Source organism: Anser brachyrhynchus (genome assembly GCF_964034855.1).
Source record: "Anser brachyrhynchus genome assembly, chromosome: Z".
Taxonomy (NCBI): domain Eukaryota; kingdom Metazoa; phylum Chordata; class Aves; order Anseriformes; family Anatidae; genus Anser; species Anser brachyrhynchus.
The window spans coordinates 36,457,893-36,484,260 of NC_137697.1; the positions used below are offsets into that span (position 1 = coordinate 36,457,893).

Consider the following 26,368-nt stretch of genomic DNA (forward strand, 5'->3'; position numbering starts at 1 on the left):
TCAATTCACCTTTGCTGCACACAGCAACAGTTGGACTTAAGCACATGGTAAAATATAGGAACGTGTTTAAGTGCCTTGCTAAGTATTTTAGCATACGTCCCAATTCTTAACACAACTGGAGCCTAAGAGAGAAGCAGGAGTCATATAAACTTCAGATATTGAAATACTCAGAAATGTTCTAACACATACAGAGTTGAGAATCTATTTGTTGCTTTAAAAATCTCCATTTGCATTCCTTTTTAGCAGAGAAAAAAGCAAAATTGGGATTTTATTTATAGTATATAAACTTCAGGAAAAATATTTCCACTACATTTCATGAAGTTCCATAGTTATTACAATTATAAAAAATTGCTGGTAAAGAATTACCACTGGAGGCTGTAGGTCTGTCAGTGGAATGGAAACAAAACTACTATATATGTATTGTTGAAATAAAACAGAATAATAAAACACTATTGGGAAACCCATTTCAGCAGCCAGTAGGAAAAAGAATATATGCAATTACACTTTCAGAAAAATAATCTGAAACAACTGTTATTTCAGGTTTAATTTGTTTTACACAATGCAGCCTTTGCCAAAAAGATCAATCTAGTTTATTAAGTGCTTACCAAGAACACATGCACACACCCATAGTATCTAAACAAGCATTTCACAAATTAGTGAAGAAAAAAACATTATTATACTGTATGAGACATATCACGATCCTGAATAAAGCGAGCAAAAAAGCTAATCTTAGTATTTCACAGAAAATTAACTCTTCTTTCATAAAGAAGAATGTGTTTTGTTTTAATCACAGACTGTTGTCTGGAAGTGCTTACTCCAGTTCTACAGAACTGGAGAAAATATTGCAAGCCCTGAATATAAAATTCCTCTTCAGCCATTAAGGAATGTTGTTTGGAAACAGAGATGCAAAGAATCTAGTCCTGTACTCAGAGAGAATGGAGGACAAAGATCTCTAGTGAGAGAGACATTAAACAGAAAACTTCTTCACTAAACTTGAGCAACAGAAGATTTAATTTTTATTTGTATGAAATGCACTTATAGAGTTGAATGCAACAACAAGATCCGGCTAAATAAACACATACACCTACCCCCCCTCACTTTCCTAATCAACCTCCTTTATAAACATTGCAACTAAGCCTATGGAGTACTGTAAATTTGATAATTACCCTTTAATAAATTAATTTATGTGCTTATTTTGTACAAAATATTGAGGACAGCAATATAAGCAATAGATTGAAGTGGCACAATTTTCAAAATCAATTTACTAACATACATCCCAATCCATGGGCTGCTGAAGTGATAAGACATGGCTTTTATTTAATGTCTCAAGAACGACATGGACCTCAACTGAACAAGAAAAGATACATATTGAACTATTCATGATTAAGACAATAAGAAGAAAATCAAGTGAGCTAACAAACTTGCTTCAAGCCTGTCACTTGAGGAACTCATGTTTATTGTTAATATCAATGTCTTCCAGCAAGTAAGGACACAGAAATGCATTGCCTGGAGTGTCTCATCTTCAGTTCTTCAGGCTGCCACCAGGTAGCAAGCTGCATCCTGTCCTGCCATGCCAGAAATACTTGCAGAGCATCCAGAAGAAAGGTTGCAAATGGAATTTAAAATGACAGAAACTGGCTTCAACTTCCCTTCTTCCAAGAGAGCCCAAAAAGCAGACTGAAACAAGTAAGAAGGGACCACTTTGAAGCACGGTGGTGTTTCAGGAAAGACATCAGTAGAGCACTGTAGTACCCTAAAAGGTACTATCCCACCACTTACCAGCAATCCTCACACAGGACACTTCATAGGATCACATACTTTGTAAAATATGGCCTCATACTGTAAGAATGAGAAGATTCCAGCTTGCTCCACCATCTCAAGGAATCTGACTTCACAGTTGTTTTTGTTTTTTTTCTTTGTTTTTTTTTTTTTTAAAGCTTATTTAAGCTTTTTTTTTTTTCTTTTTAAGCTTATAAACCTGTGGCATCCCACTAAGGCAGCTTTAGCTCTGAGCTCAATCTTTTGTGTCCATCTCATAACTAATTAGGCCAGAATTTTCCATTTTAATGTTTGACCATAACAGCTGAAATGCTGGAACATGCACTGTCACTGCTCTCTTACTGCTTGACCCATCCCCTCACACATCCCTCCAAACAGTCTGAACACAGTTCTTCTGTACCTACTGGAAACGACACAAGCCAATCTCAGACTGGCCATACAACTACATACATATAGATGCAGTTTCAATTTAACCTGGTGCAGTAAGTCCCCTATCTATTTACATCACAAATTCATACTCTGTTTATCAGGAGTTGAAGGAATTGTAATCAAAGAGAAATACTGCTGATCAGTAGTTTCAATCTGTACATCATAAAGAACCAACGAAAGGTGAGAGTCAAAACCCATTCTCAGTAGACTTATCGTTACTTTGGGATGTCCTTAGCTGCACTGGAAAAATATTAAGGAGCCAGCTTTTTAGCAAAAGGCTGAATACCAGGTTAATCCAGACAAAACCATGCTTTTAAAACTTATACAAACAGTGCTCAGGAAAGGGGACTCCGATGCTCTTTTCAAATGTTAACACAAAAGAAACACTAAAATCATTTTCCCTCCACAAAACAGTTAGAGCTGGTTCAAGTGCCTAGGTCTCACTCCTGATCCTGATCAAGTGCCCAGCTCTCACTCCTGATCCCCACCAACACTTGCCCTTCATTTGCAAGTAGACAAAAAGAAGAAAGAAAACATTCAGAAGAAGCTATAGGCCCTCATCATCCGACCTCCACTTTCCAGTTCCAGTGCTTTGGAGCAGTATGCTCCCAATGTCATCACTAAGAAGCTGATACACTATCAAGCCTTAGAGCTATGGAGATTGTGCCAGACTCCAGTTACATGTACGAGGTTGTACTAGTCCAGTCCTGACCACCAACTCCATGCAACCACTGTCAACACATTTCTGCTTTCCTCCTGACAAAAAAAAAAAAAAGAAAAAAAGAGAAAAAGTTTATCCAGCAAACATTGTGCTGCTCCAGGTTTAAATGAACTACAGAAAGTTGACCGATGAACTTAAAAAAAGGGAAAAAAAAAAGGCAAGTCTCCATTAAAAAAAAAAAAAAGCACCATAGCTATTGAACTTGGTTTATTCTCTTTCAAACTCATCTGGAGATCAGGAACCAGCCTTCTGCATCAGGAATATGGTTACTACTTGTCTTCCACCTTCCACTTCTGGTTGTCTTTGCTACCTCATCCTTGCAGATCATGGATGTTGGAGCCCAAAGCCCGCTCAGTTCATTTATAATTACGTTTGTTTATGTTTGCTTCTAAAAAGATAAATACTAGGAATCAGCACACTGATCTGTGCAGTGGATTTGTTAGGTCTGGTTACAAGAATTTCAACACTGTTAGATCACTGTGTTGTTTCACCTCCAATCCTCATCTCTTCTTCCTACCCAGAGATTTCACACCATGTGTTGGATAGTTATCATTTAGTTAAGAAATTCAGAAAAAAAAAAAAAAAGTTTACTTAAGGAAAAGTAGTCTATGCAAAGGAAACAACAATTTAACTCATTTTCCACTGCACCTTCCTGTTGTATTATGAAAATGAGCAATACTCAGATGTAATTTCCGTACATTAAGGTAACAAACTTTGGTATTTGACATAATTTAGTAGATAAAAATCTTACCCTTCTTAAGCCAGTACACAAAACCATTTAATTTTAATTATGCCCCCCAAAGAGATGAAAGAATAGTGCAGTGGATTTTAAAGCAATGCTATAATCAAACATCCACTTTCGATCCTTTCAATGACACACATCCAAATAAAGCACATTACCATCTCCATTTTTAAACCCTGTAGAAGTATGATACCTGTTAAATCTTTCTGAAGATAAATAAATAGATGTTCCATTGTGTCCCTTGGAGGTATTTTATCAAGTTCTTTCTTCTGGAATCAAGAGATTATCTGAGAATCTGATTACATTTAAGATACCTCTCTCCCTTTCCCACCTATAGAGAACTTTTTTTTAATCAACACTCAATAGACAAATTAAAGTTATATAAAATGCTAAGGGTGTGTAGTAGAGCACAAGTTTTTTTTTACTCTGAACATAATTGGAAATTTCAACTTCAGGTGCCGACTCTTGATTTCATCATGTTTTGAGATGACGAGACAATACCACATTTCTAATGAAGTTATCAGCCACGAACCTCAATGCCATGGCACCCTGGGGACAGGCAAGCTAGGATGAACTGCCACCAGCCCTGCTGCTCGGGGCTTTCACCACCCCACCCCACACACATTGGCACAGCCAGCAGAATCCCAATTCCTCTTCTCTAGGGCAGGCTGCCCACAGTGTAGGTGGGACAGCACCGTGGAGCTGGCACACTGAGCAGATTCACACAGTAGTGAAACACTGAATGTTCCAGCAGTTCACACATCTCTGCCGCCACTCAGACAACACTGCTTTGTACCCACATTTTTATTTTTATTTTTTTTAAGTAAAACGTGGGGCCACCATTAGCCTAACGGGAAAGGATTCTTGCTGCAGCGAAATGCTGCTTTTCTGCGAGCAACAACAAAGTAACAGTCTGTAGCCCTGACTCCTATAGAGGGAAAAATATTGATACGAATTGTCATGGCTCATAATTTCAATCACTGTGGACCGTAACTACCTCTGCTGACAATAACTCTATTCGGATTTCAGCATTTCTGCAACTGGAGTTCCCTGCAGCACTCACCAGTTTTCTCTTAAGTGGAGGAGGACTAGAAAAGAACAGGTAATTTTATCCTTCAAAATGTGAATATCTAACAAGTGGTAGTTTCGCTAGTGAAGTACATCTAAAATAATCAGGCAGTTTACAATACGCCTTTTAACCTTCTAAGAGGACACATTTGCAAAGCAAATGTTAAGACACTTGTAAGACATGAATGCTTAATACATCCAGGAAATTCGCTTGTCCAAGACAGCTGGATACACTAAGTACATCTTCATATTCAATTCATTTGAATGGCATTTCCCCAGTAAAACTCCTACCAGGACAGACTCTGAGTCAAGCAACACTAAATTACATTTCTCTTGAAATTAAATCACCATTATAGAAGTTTTCAAATACCTTTTATCCATGAAGGATTTCAACTTAACATGAACTTTTTAAAGAAACACAAATTTTAAGAAAATGCTGTAAAAAGCAGAACAGGAGGTATGGAGCAAAGGAGAACTCTCTGGTGCAGAAATGTAGGTTCCATGAAACCTCTTCCAGTGCTATAACTCCCTGTGAGATCACACTTTATGTGAAGAGTTCCTACGAACTGCATTAATTTCAGATAAATACTCAAGATGTGCCATATGTTAAATGTGCTCCTCATCATTTTGCATACAGAGACTTTAATAAAAACATCTAGAACATGGGAAATAGGTCAAAAGCCAGCACATCAAAGGGGTAAATGATCAATTCTATCAACAGATTAACCATGTGATAACAACATGAACATATTTCTTCTTAAAACATGCTCTCATCATCACTTTTGGATTCCTCCACAAAGTTAGTGCAGTTCAGCACCCATGACCCCCCTGTAAAGACAGCTGGGTCAGAAACAATGGGCAGTGCTCTCACCAGTTATGTTCTACCTGTTTTGGAGATAGAAGGCTTTTGCTGTGGTTTTCACGTGAACTGGTGTAAAAACGGGCACCAAAGTGTGCCACTGCTCCTGTAAAACAGCTGCTCCTGCTCAACCCACCCCTGTGCTGCTAGTCTTTTCATGGGTATGTGGTGAACCAAACCAGGAACTTATCCAAGTTAAAACTAACCCAAACTTCCTTTATTTTTTTCTTAAATACAAATCCCATTCCCAGACCCAGTTTACCCTAGGGTTAACCCAAAGAAGAAGATACAAAGACAAATGTTGGATCACCCCCTTCATTATCAATGCCATCTGTTGCCAGCTTGAAGCGCACAGAAAACTGCAGTCTCAGACACCCAAAGCCTCTATGCTGAGACTCCTTGTGAGTGCTCAACACCTTCCTCCTTCAAGTCAGAAAACAAGAACACAGTTAAAAGAGCAAACCACACCGCAGCGCTCTTGGCAAGCTGCTCTCGTCTTGTGACATATACCGATACTCCTTTCAGCATGGGAAGGCACTCTGTTTCACTTCCTCCACTATGCTGCAAACCAAGACGTGTTCCTATCAACCACACAACAACCTTTTCACCTCTTGGGTTAGCATCACGATCTGTTTCAGCTGCAAGTTTCAACTAGTCCTTGCAGCCATGTCTTATATCATCTGGTAAACCAAATCACCCAGGCACAATTGTGCAGTGAATTCAGAATAATAAATACCTACTGGTGAAAACGAGTGGTGGACTACTAGCCTGGCAGTGGTCAGATTAAGTAATTAAATGTTGTGGTCAGAACTGTGAAAGAAAACAACTCAAAACAATGTATGTTTTTCAGTTATAGCAGACAGCATGACAGACAGCAAAACCACATTTCCTTGTGTCTCTCCCCCTCTCTCTCTTTTTTTTTTTTAATGGATATGTGGCTTTTTGCCACGGAGTAATTCTATGGTTTACCAAAATGCAGTCTCCGGGCTTGTTAATTTCATATTTAGTTAGCTAGGTCTGTAATCTCTCCACCCTTTTAATCAAAAAGGTTTCAGGCAAGTGTTTATATGAAAAGCACTTATTCAAATCCTAATATTTTTACCCACAAAAACAGACAAAGGTTGTATCTATTCTGTTTTATGAGAGTCTGTTTTGCACAAACTATTATAATTATTCCCTTTCATAACAGTAGTTTCCCATGACAATTAGAGACTTAGTTGTGTGATTCTGTTTGCATTAGAAATTTGCCAGAATACAAGGAAACCTTAAAATCACTGAACTACCTACAGTTTGTTTGCAAACCTGTTCGTGAATAATCACTGTCTGTTTTTCACAAAGACAATGGAAAAAGCCAGGGGGAGGAGGAAGGGAAATAGGTTTGATGACTAGTGGATAGCTCAGGCTGGGTTTTCTTTGTGTGAGCTTCAGTGAAGTTAAAAGAATTAAGTTGGAAAATATTAACCTTTAATATAACGGGAAGGCAGTTTAAAATGACTGATTTCCTTATCGAAAAAGTCACTTTTCATTATTATAACATATTATGTGGTGTAGGTGAAGTCAAAGGAAAGAGAAGTGAAATAGGATTGTTTTTTAAGTCATCAACATTTGTTGCATTGAGTTTGCCCACACAGGCATAACTTCAGCTCATGAACACAAAACAGAAGTTCCCTTAAGCTGCTACCTGTTGAATTGACCAAGAAATACTCAACATAATCAAATCTTGCTGACCTCTGGTCTCCCAGGCTACTCAGTTAGCACGACCTGAGAGAGTCTGTTCTAAGGTGGTCAAAGAACACCTGTGAGTACTTCAGTCACACTCCTGGAAACCATCTACATGCACCCCAAACCATACGTTATCTTAACTGAGGACATTTAAGTGAAGTTTTAAAAACAGATGTCATTTTCTGCCAGTGCCACCCATGGCTACACAACATTACTCTCAAAATCTGCTGCAAAGCCTTTGTAGAGCCCATACGATCTAGTTGTAAATTAGGTTTTCTCCACCTCTACAGACCAAAGTAGACTATGCACGAAGAGCTGTTACAGTCCTACTAACTTCACAGCTGTTCTGCATCCAAAATTAGTTACCAAGAAAGGTAGTAGCAACGTGATGCTCACATAGAGACAGTGACCTGGTTTTTCAAAGTCCCACTGCTTCAAGAAGGTGGAAAAGCACAGCAGTATTTCAGTGGAAAACATCAGATATGAAACTCTTCTTCTATTTTGTATTTAAAACAGCTTTCTGACTAGTATTTTTGTCCAATGCCCAACTTCCTTTTACCGTCAAAACTACATTTACAGGTTCTCACACACGGGGTACTGACATGCTGAGAAGACTCAAGCGAAGCTGTGATCCTCTCTATCTAATACTAAGAGGGTTTGCCTAATCTTTTGACAACTCATATTGCCATTATCTTCTTCCGACCTCTGCAACCAATTAATCAAAGCAGACCCTGCCAAAAAATGGGCAGGTAGTAATTCCAATGAAGCTGAGGAGACTGGGAATTAAGGTACCTGAGATCTACACCAGAAGCCTATCCCAGACTAATTCTGCCAGGAACCAGGAGGTATGAAAGACTTCGTCAACACCTACATTTTCTTCAACTTGACAATATAATTACTTGTACAAGAGAACCAAGATCCCACTGTGCTGCAGCCAGCGGGTGTATAGGAATAAGCCCGATCTCTGGCATTTGTTAAGGGTTGCGCAGACCCCTGGTCCCTGCCAGGGGGCATGCAGAAAGAAGTCAGGGACACTCTACACAAGGTGAGAAAGCTCTTTGTGTAGTTTCATCTTTCCTCCCAGAATCTGCCCCCCCCCCCCCCCAAAAAAAAAAAAAGTAGTAGTAGTATTATCCTGTTTTCCAGATGGAGAACAGAGGCTGGGAAGACAGATTACCAAGGGACAAGCCTCCTTAATACAAATTAAAGCATTGACTGCATTACTGCCGAAAGGCACATCACTGGAGCATGCTAATTGCAGCTGGGATGGAAAAGACAGCAGAACTCACATGGGAGGCAAAATGAGGACAAAACTGTCTTGGGAAATAACACCCTGCCCCAAGCATCTTACAGTCTAGAGAGATAAACACAGCCACTTCTAAGTGACTCCCATGTAATAATATCCCACCTCTTATTACTTAACATATCGGTCTCCAAAAATTCCACTGCGGTTATGCTTCAGCAATGGTATTACTTCCACTTCCCAGGCAGAGAACTCAGGCAGCAAAGGCCACATGTGAAGTCTCAAGAAGGTATGTAATGGGATTTTTAATAACGCCTAAACCTGCTAATTTGGACAGAAAGTCAGCAGATAAGTACCCAAGATGATTTTTCAAGAATTCCTAAGCACAGGGGAGCATCTAAACACACCTACAGGGATGTGTTCTGGGAACACACAACGCTGAAGTCACCAGAAGCACGCAGGAGTGTCTGTCTCCAGCACTGAAGCTCCCCAGTAAGCACTTCTAAGTCCCTTTCCCAGACATGTTCAGAAGTGTCTTTGGCATCCAAGCCAGCTCACAACTAAGCCCTGGCAAACACCCCCCTCCAACTCAGTGCTTCTCCACCCATGTCCCCAAGGGAGCTGGGAACTCCTGCCAGAACGATTCCCACATGAAACACAGCAGCAGTCACGTTTGAAAAAAATAAAAAGGGGTGGAGAACAGAGAAACTTCTGTGTAACAGCTTAGTGGTTAAAGAATTTAATCAGAGCATTACATATATTACTTTAAATCTTTCTTTACTTCTCCTTCCCACCTCCTAGCACACCCTACCTAATAGCCTTCTGTGAACTCTGGGAAGGAAATACTCCCAGTTCTTCCACTGCAGAAGGAAAGTCCCTTTTCCAGATCCTGCTCACAATCATTGCACGTGAAAAAAACACCATGGGCCAAAACATAAAAGGGTCTGGGGCAGGAACCCAGCACAACCCCTTCCAGCTGGCCACGGTCTTTCCAGGGCAATAGCACAACATCCCTCCTCTTTCAGCTCTACTGAATCATTACCTCACGCAAACCAGCTTTCTGCTGGATAGCCCAGTCTCTACTCACTCTCCTGGGAGAGATGAAAATCGGGATCACTCTTCTAATGGTAATTCTGGTCTGAGACTACCAAGTGAAGGCAGCATGTCCTGGCAGCACCACCTCAGGTGTCTCAGCCTTCAAGCAGTGCCAGATGTAGGGCACACCCATGACCTCAACATTTCCCTGTGAGCTACCCGCTGTACGTGCTGGATTTCTTTGGCTCCACAATGAATCACTCGGCTTGCCCTGCATGCTGCAAGCTTCCCTCTGCCTTCACTCTGCTGTCGTTACATCTCACCAGTGGTGCAAGAGCATCTGCTGCAATGCCCCGGCCTCTCAGCTGGGAGTGGGCGCAGTGGATGGTCCGAGGTCTCAGGAAGCCTCTGACAGCACAGACCAGACACTTGCACCTGGTCTCCACAATCCCCAGATGCTGTATTTCATCTACCTGGGAGCTTTGTGCTTTGCTTCATATTAATACTGAGAGGTATTTCCTGCGTCTACAGATTTTCAGGCTCTCCAGGTCCTGTTGCAGGCTTAAACAGACCTCGTGACCCTTAATACAGTGCATACTTACAGCGGCATTTTTCTTCGAAAATGTGTAAACTAAGATTATCCCAGGATTCTTCTCACCCACACAAAAGACTTGGTAAAAATCAATGCTTTAAAAGAAATAACCACCTGAGTTCCAGGCAGAAAACAGAGCTAAGTAACCTGCATCTAAATAAAGGCCAAAATATTTCATACATTTGCAAAGTATATAAACCTATTTGGCCAAAGGTGTATTTGAAAAAGACATTGCATACACAAAGAAAATGGACATTTCTACATTCAAAGGAAGGCCCTACATAACAGAGATATGAGTTTGAAAGTGGGTAATAATGAGGCTGCTAAGGCTAGTCTGAAAAGTGTCTCATAAACATTTTTGAAAACTCATCTTCAGCGGAAATCCACAACCTCAGAAAAAAACCACCCCACACGTATGCTCATGGGGACTCTAGCACAGTTCTGTGGTGCTCCTTATTTTTACATATCTATCTACATGATCAAACCTGAGAACAAGAACAATTGTCATCCCCAGTTAAATGTGGTTTTAGAGAGAATGTCAGAAACAAACCATTCCCCAGAAATTTCCAGGATGCCACAGGCATAAAATTGTAAGACTTTCCTTATGCTGCCAACAACTGAAACATCATGAATATTTTGGCGTCACCAGTCTGCAGAGATAAACCACGGAGAGTGGTGAGGAGGAGAGAGCTAAATGTCTTCTAGCAGTGCATGGAAAATGCCCTTCTCCTCGTGTTATCCATGTTAAAGACACATTATTAGCCTTGTTTGATTTAACGGCCATCTCTAGAAGAACATGGAAGCACACAGCTGCAAAGGAAACAGGACATCAATATTGATCGCATTAACCAAGAACCTACATGTAACTTACTTTTAAACAGTAACACCTCCGTGTTTATTCATGGACAAATACACAGCAAATGACTGACATAAAAAAGTCCTTTGATGCTCAGAGAAATCAGTGTGTCCCCCACAGTTACTGTTTTAGAGCAACGAAGAAGAAACTCTCATCAATGGTTGCATTTTTTCTGTTTGTTTGTTTGTTTAGGAGGAGACTAAGGAAAAAATACACAGTTTCTCCCCAGAAATTAAGAAACACTGATAGGAACTGCAAATAAGCAACCTGTTCAGATGGTAACAGTTTTCTGCAGTTAGGACAGAAAGCCTACCGGTTAAACTGCATATAAGAATGTCCTATCTATTCTCTGTTGACACGCCGACGCAAACATACAGAGTGTGTTTTACGTACAAAGTCTTTCCAACCTTCTTGTGTTATTCAAACACAAGGTATTTTAAGAAGAGGTATCTACATGCTTTATGTAGTCACGTGCTTTATGAAATTACAAAGGGCAGACAGTAGTGGCATTCTAGCTGACTCTCTTGCACATCACCACAGTGCCGTCTTTCCAAGGGGGCACTGTGAAGTTGGATGGCTGTCATACAGACTGAATGGTACCGCAGGGAAATACGAGATGTGAGAAGAAAACCAATTAACTAGCTTCCTCCTATCATTCCTTGTTTTTTGGCTTCTCCCTCAAACCAAAAATCTAGCGTAAGGGTTTTGGTCAGCTTTGGCCTTACACACTTTGCTTTCCTTCTCCAAATGCTATCATAGGACCAGGCCCCCATTTACAACTTTCATCTCCAAATACAAAATTAACAGAGGAGTAAGCAGGAGGACACCTCTTGCATCTCTATTGTTATTTCCTGGGGCATAAGGATAAAGGAAAACACACAGTAGTAAAGGCATTGCCGGACCTTGTTACAAAGCTGACACAGGTTTGGAAGGAGTCCTCTTCCCTTCATAGCAAATATATATTCATTCAATATTCTGTGATTCTCTGGAGTCTCTCATCTAATAATGTAAGTTAACAAATTAAATCTTACATCACTCTTGTCATGTAAATATCATCACCATTTCAGAGACGGAGACAGAGGCACAGAAACGTTCAGAGATTTTCACAAAGGGCTACAGAGTGTGAGCCCACAGTCAGAGAAAACACAACTACCAATTTGCCACACCATTTAAATGGTCTCCTCTCCAGATCTAAGATAGCCAAGCACACATGTAAGCTTCTACAAGTACCTACAGCAGGAAACAGGACTCATATCAACAGTGGCTTTTCTCTCCAGACCCACAGTACTCCACAGAGGATGAATACTGAATTCACATCTCCTCATCCTGCAGATACCACAGAAGCCCAGCAGAGCCCCGCACCTCTCTTAATGCCAAAACCACAACACGACTTCGTTCAGCTTTGGAGTTAAATGAGAGTCCAAAATGCCACTGGCTTCTTGGCTGTCAATCAGCTGGATGAAGACCCGACCACCTCAAACCCTGAGCAAGATCTCCCAGGTGAGGAAGGAGGACAGTCAGAGACACCCAGCCCTGAACAGTCACTGGTGAAGTGGTTTTCACAAAAATGTGCGGACAAATATTGCAAAGATCGTATTTGACTCTTCCCCAAGCCTTGGCTGGGCTGCACTGCAGTTATTTTGGCTCTCTTTCCTGTATCAATAGGAAAGAGAATACCGCTGTGTTTTCAAAATTAGGTCCAGAAGTGTTTTGGCCATGAAGCACAGCTGCAGATTCCTTATTCATCCCCGGGAAAACTGAGAAATGGCAAAAAGTGGTTGCCCAAGATAAATGTTAGGATTGCTCCACTTTCTCCAGGGTTTTAGAAGCTAAAATTTGTATCAAGTTATAAAGAGGAGTAATTCATGCGTTAACTGGATATCCAAATGCATAAAACTAGAAGCCCTGTTAGCTATCTGCATTGTAAAAAACGAGCAAAATGAAGTTTCATCTCTGCTGCTGAGCAGAGGGACACAAGAAAGAAAACAAGCGACCAAAATGCCCTCTTCTCCCTCGACCCCAGGCGAAAAACTCACTATGCTTTGCGTTATGATTAATTTTAAGTAACGTTATCATGTCAACACAGCAAATGACAGCTTCAGCCATTGAACTGCTGTCGGTAAGAGCACTCTGCCAGCCAGACTTTCCAAACACTTGCCACGCAGGTAACTGAAGCCCATTGGATGGGCCAGCAGCAACCTTACCATGCTCTCTAGACAGAGGCTACCTGCTGCAAGGGGTGCCAACCCATTATTACCAGCTAGCCAGCCCCAGGGCAGCCACTGCTCCTTCTGGGCTAAGCCACGGATGCAGGCTTAAGGGTGTCTGCATTGGCATATTCCCCAAACCACCAAGACACCAAGAGTAGCCAGGCACATAAAGAGATGGGAGCAAATACATGAGAAGTTTATTGCATTTAAGATGGAGGAAAGAACAGCATTTTTAAAAATTGAAAGTGCTTTCAGTGATCATCCACAACATGCACACAGCTCTCAACACGAGCCAAACAAAATCTAGTGGCAGGACCTATTATTATGCAGACTCTTTATAGCATGAAAGGGACAGATTTTGATTTTTGCTCAACTGTGAGATGCTCTGCTGAGGTTTTTAAGCAAACACAAGAAAAAGAAAAGCACACATTCTCATTGCCAACGTTCCACATCCCAAACATAATAGCGAGAGGTTTTTTCCTCCTTTGAAGAAGTTGAATCTCATCCAGCAAATGTCAGAAACCTCTGGCAGTATAAGATCCTGTGGAGAAACCATTTAAGCAGACCAAAAGAAAGAGGCCAAGTTAGAAGACCTGCACTCAAAACCACATCCTGTGTTCCTTCTCCTCCTGATGCAGAAGGGGAAATCACCACCAGCAAGTCTGTGGCATCATGGTACATAATCCTCAAAAACTTAACAAGCTATTCTAAATTGAGTATGTACATAGTTTTAACTTGGTATTATTTTTTCTCAGTAGAGTACACCTCATGCACTTTCCAAGAACAGGAAATCACGACAAAATTTGCCAGCTGCATCACATATCCAGCTCCCTTGACTTTATTGTGAATCTTAGGATGTTTTACACTTTACTAGCAAAAAACGATTATAGAAGAATGCTGGAGAAAAACCTAAGAAGCATGAGCCAAGTGTAGTTTGGCAGCTTAAAATTAGAAGGGAAATAAAAAGAACCCCAAATATATTATTTTTATCCCGTGATTAATTTTAAGCCAATCTCATGATTTTCCGAGGACTGGCATGATTTAACATTTAGAGTTGGCAATACAGCGTACCATACAAATACATAACCATAAAGAGACCAATTCAAGTTTACTGTGGGGACTATAACTTTGACTGGCCTGACATCTGCGCATTTAAACATCTCAGCCATAACGCCACAGTGTTCAATGCCAGAACATTACATACCTGTCCTGGGCTAGTAAAGACGATTCCTTAAGTCTAAATCTTATCCATACAGGCAAGAAAATACTGTGTAGACTTCAATGTACTACTTCTGATATATTTTGATTATATTTTAAAGAAAAAGATTTAAAAAGTTAGACACCTGCTCTCGACATTGTGCCAATATGCTTCCCACTACACTTAACTACTACAACATTTGTGTCACCGCTAAGACAAACAATATCAAGGGGAAATTTTTACATAAGAAGTACTTCAAGGTAGCAGTGGAACATAAAAATATCATCTTGAACCAAAGCCAAACTTGTAAAAACACACGGATAAACAGAGGCACAAACAGGTATTCTTAAAGACACCTCATATTTTTACATTTGAAAATAAAGATTACTTTTTCATTCAAACATTCAATTTCTTTCTTAGAATCAGATTTCTTGAGTATGGATAGGTTTAGCTTCACGTGTATTGTCATCTGTTAGTTAATGCAAGCATCATTTTATACTTCCTGTGTTTCACATTATCATCTTTGCTCTGCTCCCTCTGTGCCTTGTGGCTAAATAGGTTTTCTGAAAGTCAGTGGCAACAGATGTGCTCAATCTGCAGACAGCAGCAGAAGTGACTTCTGTAACAATTACAATCACTCTGTTCACTAGCTGTCACGCGTTTCTGAAAAACCCAGTTCTCCATCAATTCCACAAGTAATATGCTGTATTTTCTCATAAAAATAAAATAAAATAAAAATAAAATAAAAGTAAGACCGAATTGATAGCTCTGAATTCTTAGTGTTTGCCAGCCTTGGTATTAGCGTCAAAAAAAAGAAAAAAACTCTGTTCCCATGCTTTAGCACAACAACTCCATGGCATACACTGTGATTGACCTGTAAGGACATCCCCTTCACTGCCACACAAACACAGAATCCCTGCCTTGAAGAGCTTCCAATCACTATTATTTCACATCCCTAAATCCTTATGTTAAAAGCTATTTATTTCGGTTGCAGAGCAAAGCAGTCAAACATTTTCAAGCCAGAGTTACAGTCGTCTCTGCAACCTTAATTCTACTTTCCTAATGTCTATTTTGTGCTGTGAAAGAGGTCCTCTAGGAAAACTGGCAATGAGATCGGCGAGTGTGTAACTAAAAATTGCACCACAATGCGCATACACAATAAAGCAGGACCAAACTAACACACACGCTGTAAAGCTTGGGCATCCCAGCACCCAAGTACCTCACTTTGAAACCTATCCACTGATTTTTTATTCCTGTGTTTAACAACCTCGGTACTTCTTTTTTGCCCCCGAATGGGAAGAAATCTCATTGTAGAAAATGATGCAAATGTAATTAAATATGAAACGGTGACATGGCTTCCCTCTCCTCCTCTGTCAGATGCATCGCAGGCGGTGAGCTCCGGCGGCTCAGCACGAGCCTCACGCTGGAGCTGTACTTCCAGCCGTGCCAGCCGGCTGTGCCGGGCAGGAGCTGCAGACCACCTCCTTCTGCCTCCCGTCTTTCCTCTCCCCTGCTGCTGAAAAAGAACACGGGGCTCCTGCCACAACACGGTCCCTCACTGCAAATAGTCAAGGTGACAGAGTTTCTTGCAACAACAACAAAAAAAAAAGCACCAACCACATACGCATTTTTCCAAGAATTTTTTACACCAGAAAGCATTAGGCAACCCTAACCATAGGATCACCACTGGCCCTCTCAGTAATTACAAGCGTGCCCATAAACTAACACAGCCGGTGAGGCAGCATCACAGCAATTAGCATCTTTCAAAGGCAGAAAAATGCTGTTATGTTTAAGCACTGTCAAGTACAGCCTTTTGCCAGTAAAAACAGAACGTATGTCTTAATTTAAAAGTTTGCTCAGCATGTTTTGTGCTACTTCCTGTGTCTAAGGCATCTGCCTGAATTGCCAAAACAAGTGGGAGAAAATGACATTTTCCTTTGCTTATGAATGGCAAAACCAGGATGAAATAGAAGCTCTTGTCCTAATACATGTTATTCTGTGGTTTGAGGGGGAAGGTTAGTTCAACAGCAACTTGCAGAGAAGCAGAAACAACAAACTTCTAAGTAATTAACAGGAAGGCTGTCTAACAACTGTATCAAGAGAAAAAAAAAAGCACAGAATCTTGTTTAAGAACTCAGCAGTTATTACAAAGTAAAAGGTTTTTGGTTTAACTGCAGAATAACATTTTTTCTAACTTTTCATAAGCTTCTAAGCTATTCTACTGGCTTCAGAGGCTAAATAACTTAAAACTGGGACAAACAAGCCTCAGTTGTCAAACTGATTTGACAACCTATTTTTTATATTTTGCGACTTTGATGGAAAAAACACTTGTTTTTCCCTTCCTCCTTAATAGTCCTGTGTGAGCCGCAGTCTTCAAGATTTCACCTCTAATCCCTCACATTTTTAAGTTTTCCAGCTCGGTTCTGACTACCCACTGCCTGTATCTCTATTAAATCTTTCCTACTGTTCATAATGGAGAACAAATTCAGCCAGTATAATTTCAGCTGGCTCTCCAGCTATTCTTCAAACGGAAGACAATGTACATTCAGCTGCAGACTGTGTTAAAAAAACAAGGTGTGTACACACATGTATGCACACACATTCATGCGAAGACTAGCCCATTGTTAATGAAACAAAAAGGAAAGTACTTTTCTGTTATGTATATGGCACACATACAAACCAATTCTCTGTGATACATGCATTTTATGGCCATGAAGATGAAAAATGGTCAAAACTCAGCCCTGTATTAAACAAATTGATTCCCATCTTTACCCTTTTACCAAAATAATTTACTAAGGCTTAAGAAGCAAGCAGGCTCAAGGCTGGGATGCCGTACAACCCATATATTAACTCAGTCGGCAATAAATCTCCCCTTACTCTCCAAGCTCCATACTACTTTCTTAAATAGCTCACTATAAAGCCCCAACCTAATTAAAAACAGCTTTCTCGGCAACAGTGGCCTTGATTTCACTTATTTACACATTAACTGCAGCCTCCGTTTGGCCAATCCAGCCTATTCCCCATACCACGCAGGGCCTTTTATCTGCCCTGGACAGCATTTTCTCCAGCAGATGAAGTAGATGCCGATTGATTTGCTGTCGAGCATGGTAAATTAATAGCAACAAATTGCTGAGGGCCCCATCTCGCTGCTCCACCATGCTTCGGCAGTTTTGCTTTATTTGCTCCATGATGGGCAGCAGTCAGGCCTCTTCAAGTCAATTTCTTCTTAACAACCTGCAATACTTTTCAATGGTGAAAATAGAGCCGTTCCTTGTAAGTCAGAAATCAATATCCTATTGCCCTTAGAAAATGCTAAACAAGCAGTATTGGCAATCCACTTGGTACTAGAGGGTATCAGATATAATGCAAATCCATACTGCTTCCCTCCTCGTAGTTATTACAGTTTGCTAAAAGGTTCCTAATGCCATTTATCATCATTTACCATCGACTACTGCAGCTATGATTATGATATCCTATCAGCTAGTAGAGCCCTTTCATTTCTATCCAATTAATATTTTAGCAGCACTCAAATGGTTGTTGCCCGAGTCTCGTAATAAAATTTACATGGATTGGACTGAAATGGTGGTGTTTTTGTTTTTATTTTTTTTTCTTTACTGTGATCTTAAGAAGTCATTTCATTTATTTTTTAACACCCGGCTTCTTAACAGATCTGAATTTTCCTTCAAAAATGCTGAAATCCAACATTTCAGCATGTGAATTAGTTCAAAGACACAAGCCTAACCAAGAAGAATCAGCATTTACGTACTGCCACCCCCAAAACCATAATTGAAATAAGAAGTGAATGCTGTATCCTATTTATGCTTTCCATTAGTCCCATTCACAAATATCTGTTGTCTGTAGCAAAATACAGACATTTTAAGTGATAATTACAATTCTCAATTAAAACCTTCAGAAAGCATGTTTGATTACAGCAATTTAAATAAACTGTTTACCATAACGTTAAAACAGCCTAATTTCAGAAATTAAACCAAATGACCACCAACAAGAACTAGCAACACTGAATTAGAAACATAGATCAGCACATCAACTATTCATTCATAAACTATCCACTGAGCCTCTTAAAAAAAAAAAAAAAAAAGCACAACTTGGTAAGAAATGGACATCTTCAGACCATACTTAAACATTTCCATTTGTTCTAATGCTGAAATTAAAAACCGTAGGGAAGTACCTGTTCAATCCCCAATTTGCTGGCTTTTTTCTTTTCTTTTTTTTTTTTTTTTTTGGAATCTGTCTATTTTGAAGTTCTATTGATCCTAGTGGTACAGAATATCAAAAATTAGCTTACTGTTTTAGGCTATAACACCACATGTCACAACACACCCCACACTTGTCTTTAAAAAAAAAATACAAATGACTAATTCTACCAGTCTAATGCTATTTACTCAGTTACCAAAATTTAAATTAATTATGTTCTCAAACATAATTGTTAAAAATTGGCAACATTATGCAGGCTTAATTAAGATTAAATCCAATTTACTAAATGTACTTTAATTGGTACTAATTACATTAGCTTTCCTTTCAGAATGACAAATTCCCCATAGGTTTCACTTTAATAGTCTTCTATCAAAATCAACACAGGATGACTGATGATGAGCATCACATGAGGGGTGGGAAAAGCAATGCTCTCCCCCCGCTCCCCCGCCCGCCGTGCACACACACTATCACTGCGCTCCACGTTTATCCTTTTATCAATTTGCTAAGTCACAGAGTCATGACTCCATCACAGCCATCATTTTCTGTTCCAGTGAAAAATTTCTCTAAAAATAAATACTCTGTGGCTGGGAGCAGCCAAGAAGAACAGAAGCTTTAACAGAAAAATACACAAAGGTTTCAAATATCAGGGCCACCAATTACTAGGGTACTTCCAAGGACTCCAGGGAGTCCTGCTCTTGAACCCTTTGAGACGCAAATCTAATAAGTGAATAAGCCTAACCTGATCTCGAGAACTAGGCCCAATTACGCCGAAGGGCAACTTCACTGCATTATTGCCTGCTTTCCATTACAAGGGCATCCAGCGAGTACATCTGGAAAAGAACCTAAGAGGAACCAAGGCTGTCTGCCCAGAAAAACAAATAAAGACAGATATGCCTCTGTGCTAAAGTGAAAAAAAGAAAGAAAATATAATAAGTAGGTGGTTTGCAGGGCTGTCTGTATTTCATAATGTGATAAACTGCCCTCAGGATTTTTGATATGATTGAATTTAGAAAGCTAGGGAAAAAAAAAGGGGGGGAGGAGGGGAGGAGGGTGAATCGCTCAATTTCAGCCAAGTAAAATTCAAAGATCTGAGTGGAAGAAAAGGGGATTTAAGGTGGAAGACTAAAAAAGATTTGTGCGCGTCAAATGAAACAATCAGCTCCCTATATGTACAAAATTGGGCCCCCACACTGCGATCATAAAGCAAGATGCGAAATATTTTGCGGTCGCTGAAGCAAGAGGAGGAAGGATAAAAATGCTGTGGGAATAGAAGGGGAGGCATGAAAGACACAGAACTAGCGTCAGATTTAGGAATGATAGCGAACAAGTTTCTTAGCCGCAGTTGATTTGAATCAACGTCTGACAAAATATTTAAGTGTTTTGCATGAGAGCAGAATACTTAAACTACTAATTTGAACAGACTGAACAGTAATGGAAAAAGGTGTTTAATTAAAACCGTCCTTCGTAATCCCCACATTTAGTTTTAACTGGGTGTTTAATTTTTCCAGAATATCACTGACGTCTCCATTGCCATAATTGTATACAATTTCTGAAGTAAAGCATTTAGAAATTAAAAAGGTTTTGGTTTTAAGCGGGTTTCCCCTGCTTAAAACAATCTAATTACATATTTCACTTGCAAGCCAACATTGTCCCACATAATTTTGCACAGTCAGTTTAAGTCCACATACAGCTAACTGCTGTAAAAACAGAGAGCCTAGAAACATAAACAAGTTTGACTGCAATGGCTGCTTTCAAGCACATGCAAGCATTTGCTACGTAGGTGGCCTGCAAAGGAGGACTCCGGACTTGGTGGATTGCTTTCGCACTCACTACGGCGGTGCTGTTTTTTCAGAGGGAACCTGGGACAACCTGGGCGTTCATTCACCAGCTCCAGCACCTCCGAGAGGCTGCCATCGGCCTGTCCAGCAGCACCCGTGACCTGCATCACCCCGCTCAGCACGAGCTGCCCCGCTGCAGGCACCGCCGCCTCCTCCCAGCGGTTCGCTCACCGCTCCCCTCGAGCCTTCGTAAGCACATTTCGCACCTACGCTTCTGCGGGTCTGGGCCTTCGGGTGCAAAACGCTGCGAGGCAGGAAAACCCGACACCTTCGTCATCGCGTGCCACCCAACGCAAACGTCCCCAGTCATTTGGGTTGGGGTGCTAATGGCATACAAAATACAATAAATAATAAACAAGAGGGAAAAACATTCGACTTCTATGTCTGCTCTCAACAAGATAAAGAAATCCTATTTCCGCAACCCGGAGAAGTTCCAAATCCCTTACTTTGAACAGAAGCACATACAAAACAATTTTCAGATGGTCTTTCTTGTCCCATTCAACCATTTCTTTACTTCTGCAGTTTACGCTCCCCAGCAACACTGGCGAATTGCTCAACCGCTTGCTAAAATGAGTTGTCAGTATTAAATTCCACCATATTAAAAGTTCCCTCACTGGAAAAGAGGTCAGATGTTTAATTCATTCTCCTCTGGAGAAGGTTAAAAACACAGATTACTGAATAAGAAATTCTGATTTACGCTACCATGCTCCATCCGAGTAACCTCCTGCTAATCTCGGCCTAAGTGCTAGATTTCAAGGCACAAAACTGAGCAAGCCAACATCCTTGTGGAAAGCTCATTTACCCTTTCCGTGGCTGAGAAGCTGAGACTCTGCTTTTGGACAAAGGTCCAAGTAAGAGACCTGAGGGAGACAGGAACATGGCAGAGCATCAATAGCTATTGCAGTTCCAGCTTAAATCCGTCCAGGTTAACCAAAGGGGAGTCTGTCCCACACACAAACGCATGTCCCTTCGCACCCAACGCGTATTTACAACGTCACTATCACTCGAAGACGCAAACCCCAAACAGGTTTTTGAGGTCGGGCAGATCTGAAGCCACCACCCGAGACCCCGTCCGTCCCTGCTTGCCTGGGTCCTACCCGCGTGCACGGGGGTTGCACGTGGAGAAGTCAACACAGCAACACACACCTGGCGAACAACACCGCTGCCTCCGCAGAGCCACGCACCGCACGCAAGGTGCGAGTTTCAGAGCAGCGTGCAGCGCAAAAAAATTCCCATGCATTTAAGCATGCAATTAAAGCGGCTCGCACGTAATAGACATCTGTTTTAAGACTGATGGGAGAAATTACAGGGAATGCTCTTACACAAAGCAAAATATTTACCTACCTGTTTATGCATTTCTATATTCAGCCCATAGGACATCTCGTAATACTATGAGAGAAGAAAATGACTCTGTTAGACCTTGCAATTGTGAAAACCATTCCCAAATTCGCTTTGACTCTAACATCATCTGTACAAAGAAACAGAGACCTAAAAAGGTTTACTAGCTAGAAGAGCTCCTGGAATTTGAGACTGCATTTCACAGTAAACTGTTTTTTCTTTTTTTTTTTTCTTTATCTACATTGCTTCTTGACAAATCTACAAAAGATGGCCATAAACCAAGCAACAAAACCCAACCCAGACAACAACAAAAAAATTCACAAGAAGTAATCACAACCAGAGTTAAAGATTAGAAGCAGGGAAAAAAAAAAAAAAAAAAAAAAAAGAAAATGCTCAAGATTTTATTCTCTAACACACATAAAAGATGCCAAAAAACGCTGAAGTGCTTGAAGCCAGACACACATATAAATCAGCAACAACTAACAGACCGGTTATTCACTATTTTAAATTAAAAACACAAAAATGCTACAATTAAATTGCAAGGATGCGAAAAATGAAGGAGCACGTAAATTCAGAGCCAAAGCAGACACACCACCCTACATATCCCCTGATGTGCCTGAGCATCAGGGAACTCAGGTCAGCGTGTGATGTTGGTACCAAACAATCTCCGAGACTTAAGCAAATCAGGCATGAAAAAGACAAATGCAAGCCTTAACATACGTTTGTTCTCTTGGTTAAGAATTTTTCCAGGTTATTTGCTCTATTTTTTTTTTTTTTGTGAATACTTGTGTGTTATTTGTCACATACAAATGGAAAACAGTTAATCCTCTGTAGATGCACAAGGGAGAGGATGGCAAGAGCTCCTCTGGAGTTATCACGATCCATCATGCAATTATGTATTTAGGGATGTCTTCCTATGCACGTTATTTAACCAGGCAGACCACAACCATCGAGGAAATCCCTTTCACAGCTCAGATCCCTGCCGTTCCGAATTCAGTAAAACAATGAACCAGCAGCCCAGAAGCAACAGTTCTTCTAAGGACAGGGGCTTCAGGTTTATAGACACACATGTGCGATTTGGGCTTACTGCCGTCACAGGAAAAAAAAAAAATGTGACCCCAAACGGCTTTACAGAGGCACGGTAGCTGGGAGAAGTCGGTGTAAGTGAAAAAAACATCGTCCCCAGGAATATTGCTGAAGTTGCACACGCCTTAAAAGGGCTGACAAGTATCCTCCTACCAGTTTGAAGAAATATCCCCAGTTGCTTAAAACATCGCAGAGCGGATTTCACGTAGAAACTAACCGCTACAAGCAAGTTACAAACCCCTGAAACCAAGGGTGGATAATGGCAGCACGGATGCAACCTCCACAGCAGCAGCACCAAGTATAATCTTTCTGTTCGCCTCCAGCAATCCGAACGTATTTCAGTCTCGGCACACCAAGCTAATAGACATTTTGAATTTGTTATGCAGCTTGCTTACCATGACATAATGTCGCTGCATCTCTGTCTTCTCACTGGCCAGTTTCTCACATTCTAGCTTTAAACTGTTCGAGACATTAAGAAAAAAAAAAAAAAGAAAGCATGGGTACTTCGTAACGCAAAACTGACATTCTTCTGAGCACAGGGTACTCCCCTTTTTGGGCATTTCCCCAAGACACAAACAGAAACGTACGTTCCAGCACCTGCCTGGGAGTTCAGGGTGGGGTTTATACTTTTCATCTTTTGAGAGAGATTGTGCAACATCCTCACCTCCTAAGCGAACTGCATACAGTACGCAGGAGAGCATTTTTCACTGACAAAAAAAAATAAAACAACACACTGCCTCACAGAAGACGGGCACACATGTTCTCACCTATAACACTTAAGCTTGAGAAGCCACTCAGAAATCCATGCTTTGGTATTCCTAGCTTTTATTTAAACGTGCTTAGGAAACACCTCTTGCTTTCACTCAGCCCACAGAGGAATCAAATGTGTATCACCGCTTCAAGAAGCAAAAAGTTGCTGGGATTTTTTTGTTTGTTGTTTCTTTTTTTTGGGGGGGGGAACTGTTAGCGATGACAGGAAAAATACTGCAGGTAATTTAGGGAATACTGCGGTAAACACGAACACGTCCGTCGCTTTTTTTTTTTCCTTTTTTCTTTTTTTTTTTCGGTTTGTTTGCTTTCAGAGGTGCGCTAAGCAGTCCTGCCAGAAGTCACTTGTCACTTGGAGCACACGCCGCTCCTCCGGCTCAGGATAATGAAATAGCTCGCCGCCTCGCTCTCAGGTTATCAGCACTTGACATGTCAATGAAAGGCGCGAGGGGGCCGAGCCAAGACGAGATGCGTGTCCTGAGCGGCATTTCCAAGAAAAAGCGGGGGATGCGCCCAGCCGGACGCCCTTTCTTCCTACATCCCCCACCCCACCCCCCCAAAAAAAAAGGAAAAAAAAAAGGGGGGGGGGGGGGGAAACAAGGGGAAAAAAATAAAATACCCCCGACAGCCCCCCGCCCCTGGGCTCGCACGGCTGAGCACCGTCCCCGCCGCCCGCCCCGCCTCCGGGTGCGGTGCCGGGGGGGCTCCGGTGCGGGGTGTCCCCGCGGGGTCCCGGTGGGTTCCGCGGGACGCCGTTACCTGTGGTACTGCGCCTGCAAAAACTGAAACTCCTCCTTGATCCGATCGCAGGACTCGGAGATGGTGAATTTAAAGGGCTGCGCTGGCTGGTGCGGAGCCTGCAAGCGGCGGGGGGGGAGAGAGAGAGAGAGAGAGAGAGCGGGTCGTGCCGGCGCCCCGAGCCGCGGCCCCCCGCGCCCCCGCCCGCCGCCCGCGGGGGCTCCCCGCGCTCCCGCCCCGACGGGGCCGCCGCGGGGGGAGGCGGCGTCGGCAGCCGGGAGCCGCCGGGAGCCGCCGGGACCCCCCGGCACGGCGCCGGGACGCGGGGCGGGCGCCGGGGCCGCCGCGCTCCGGCCGGGGGCAACTCGGCGGCGCCATCCCGGGTCCGGGCCCGGGGCGGCGGCGGCGGCGTTGGACAACAATAAGAAAATGGCTCCAAGTCCGCGCTGCCCGCGCCGGAGCGCTGCCCGCCGCCACTCACCGGGTGCCGGGTCTGCGGGTACATCTTGCTCAGGTCGCGGATCATCCACGCCGCTTCGGGGGGCGCTGGCGGCCGGGATCAGGGCTGCGGGCGAGGCGGCGACGGCGGCGACGACGGCGGCGGCGGCGGCAGCGGAGGGCAGGGACGCCCCGGCCCCGCCGCCCCGGTGCCGGCGGGGCACCCCCGGCGGCAGCGAGGCGCGGCGGAGGCGGCGGCGGCGGCGGCGTCCCCGGGGCGCGGGGGCCGCTGCCACATCCCCCGGGGGCCCCCGGGCGGCGCCGACCGGGTCTGCCGAGCCGAGCCGAGCGCTCCGGCGGGCGGCGAGCCCCGTGCGAGGCGGCGGCGGCGGCGGAGGAGGAGGAGAAGGAGGAGGAGGGCGGGGAGAGCCCCTCCGGCGGTGCGCGCCCCGCGGAGGTCCCCGCTCGCAGTTTCCTCCCCTCCTGCAAACTTTTGGGGGAGCGGAGCGGAGCGGAGCGGGGTGCGGGTCCTCCTGCTACCGCCCCGGCCGCATCCCCCGCTCCGGGCGCTGCTGCGTGGCCGGTGTCTGCTGTTGTTGTTGGTTGTGGTTAGAAAAAATAAAAATAAAAAAAATTAAAAAATTAAAAAAAAAATAAAAAAAAAGAGTGAGAAGGACGAAGAAGAAACCACGGTCCGGGCTGCTTTATTTACGTATTTCTCTCTTTTTTGTTTGTTTTGCTTGTTTCCCCCTTCCTCGCCGGGCGGAACTCCGGGAAGTGCCGGCGGCGCCGCGCGGAGCGGAGCGGAGGGGTCGTGCCCGGCCCGGCCCGGCCCGGCCCAGCCCTGCCCGGCCCAGCCCGGCCGCCACCGCCGCTCCGCGCCGCTCCCCCAGCACGCTGTGGCGAGGTGACTCCTTTGACCAAATTTAGCAGCGGCTCGTCATTAACATTCTGATACATATTCACAGCGCGCGGGAGGCCGCCGCGCGCGGGGCACCCTGGGAGATGTAGTCCTCGCGGCGAGAGGCACCGCCGACCCGCGCGGGCAGCAGAGCGCGCGGGACTTCTTCTCCCGGCGGGCACCGCGGCGTCGCCGGCCCCCCTCGCTCGCCCCCTCCTCCGCCCCGCCCACGAAGGGCGTCGCCGCCGACCAATCAGCGCCGCCCGCGCATTAATCGCCGTTCTGTATTAATGCCCATCATTTCGCCGCTGACAAATGGGCGTGCGGGACCGAGGAAGGAGGGAGGGGGGCGCGGCCCCGCGCCCGGCCCCCACGTGGGGACGTGACGCCTCGAGGTCCCGCAGCCAATCAGGCGGCCGCCCGGGCCTCTCGGCTGCTGTTTCCCCGCCGCCCGAGGCGGGGCTTTGAGATCGCCGGCGTGCCATAGCGCCGGCGTTGGAACAGGGGAAACATTTGTTCACCTGTCAATCAAAGTAACGTGGGGCGCTGCCGGCCGCCGCCGATCCCGCCGCAGCCAGAGCGCGGGGCGGGA

General features: G+C 43.4%; 1 protein-coding gene across 2 annotated transcripts in view; it reads right to left on the bottom strand.

Moving 5' to 3' along the window:
• The window catches only part of LOC308185290 (transducin-like enhancer protein 4), a 97,513-nt gene extending 71,718 nt beyond the window's left edge, over window positions 1-25,795 (bottom strand). Inside the window, exons 1-4 of one of the 2 annotated variants that reach the window (XM_080573207.1) lie at window positions 24,919-25,795; window positions 24,459-24,556; window positions 23,327-23,390; window positions 21,852-21,896 (exon numbers count right to left, since the gene is read on the bottom strand). In XM_080573207.1, the coding sequence (XP_080429333.1) occupies window positions 21,852-21,896; window positions 23,327-23,390; window positions 24,459-24,556; window positions 24,919-24,963 (252 nt within the window). In that variant the 5' untranslated portion in view covers window positions 24,964-25,795. The remainder of the gene's footprint in view (window positions 1-21,851; window positions 21,897-23,326; window positions 23,391-24,458; window positions 24,557-24,918) is intronic. The other variant, XM_080573208.1, reaches the window with a different exon arrangement.
• Between the last annotated feature and the right edge of the window lie 573 nt (window positions 25,796-26,368).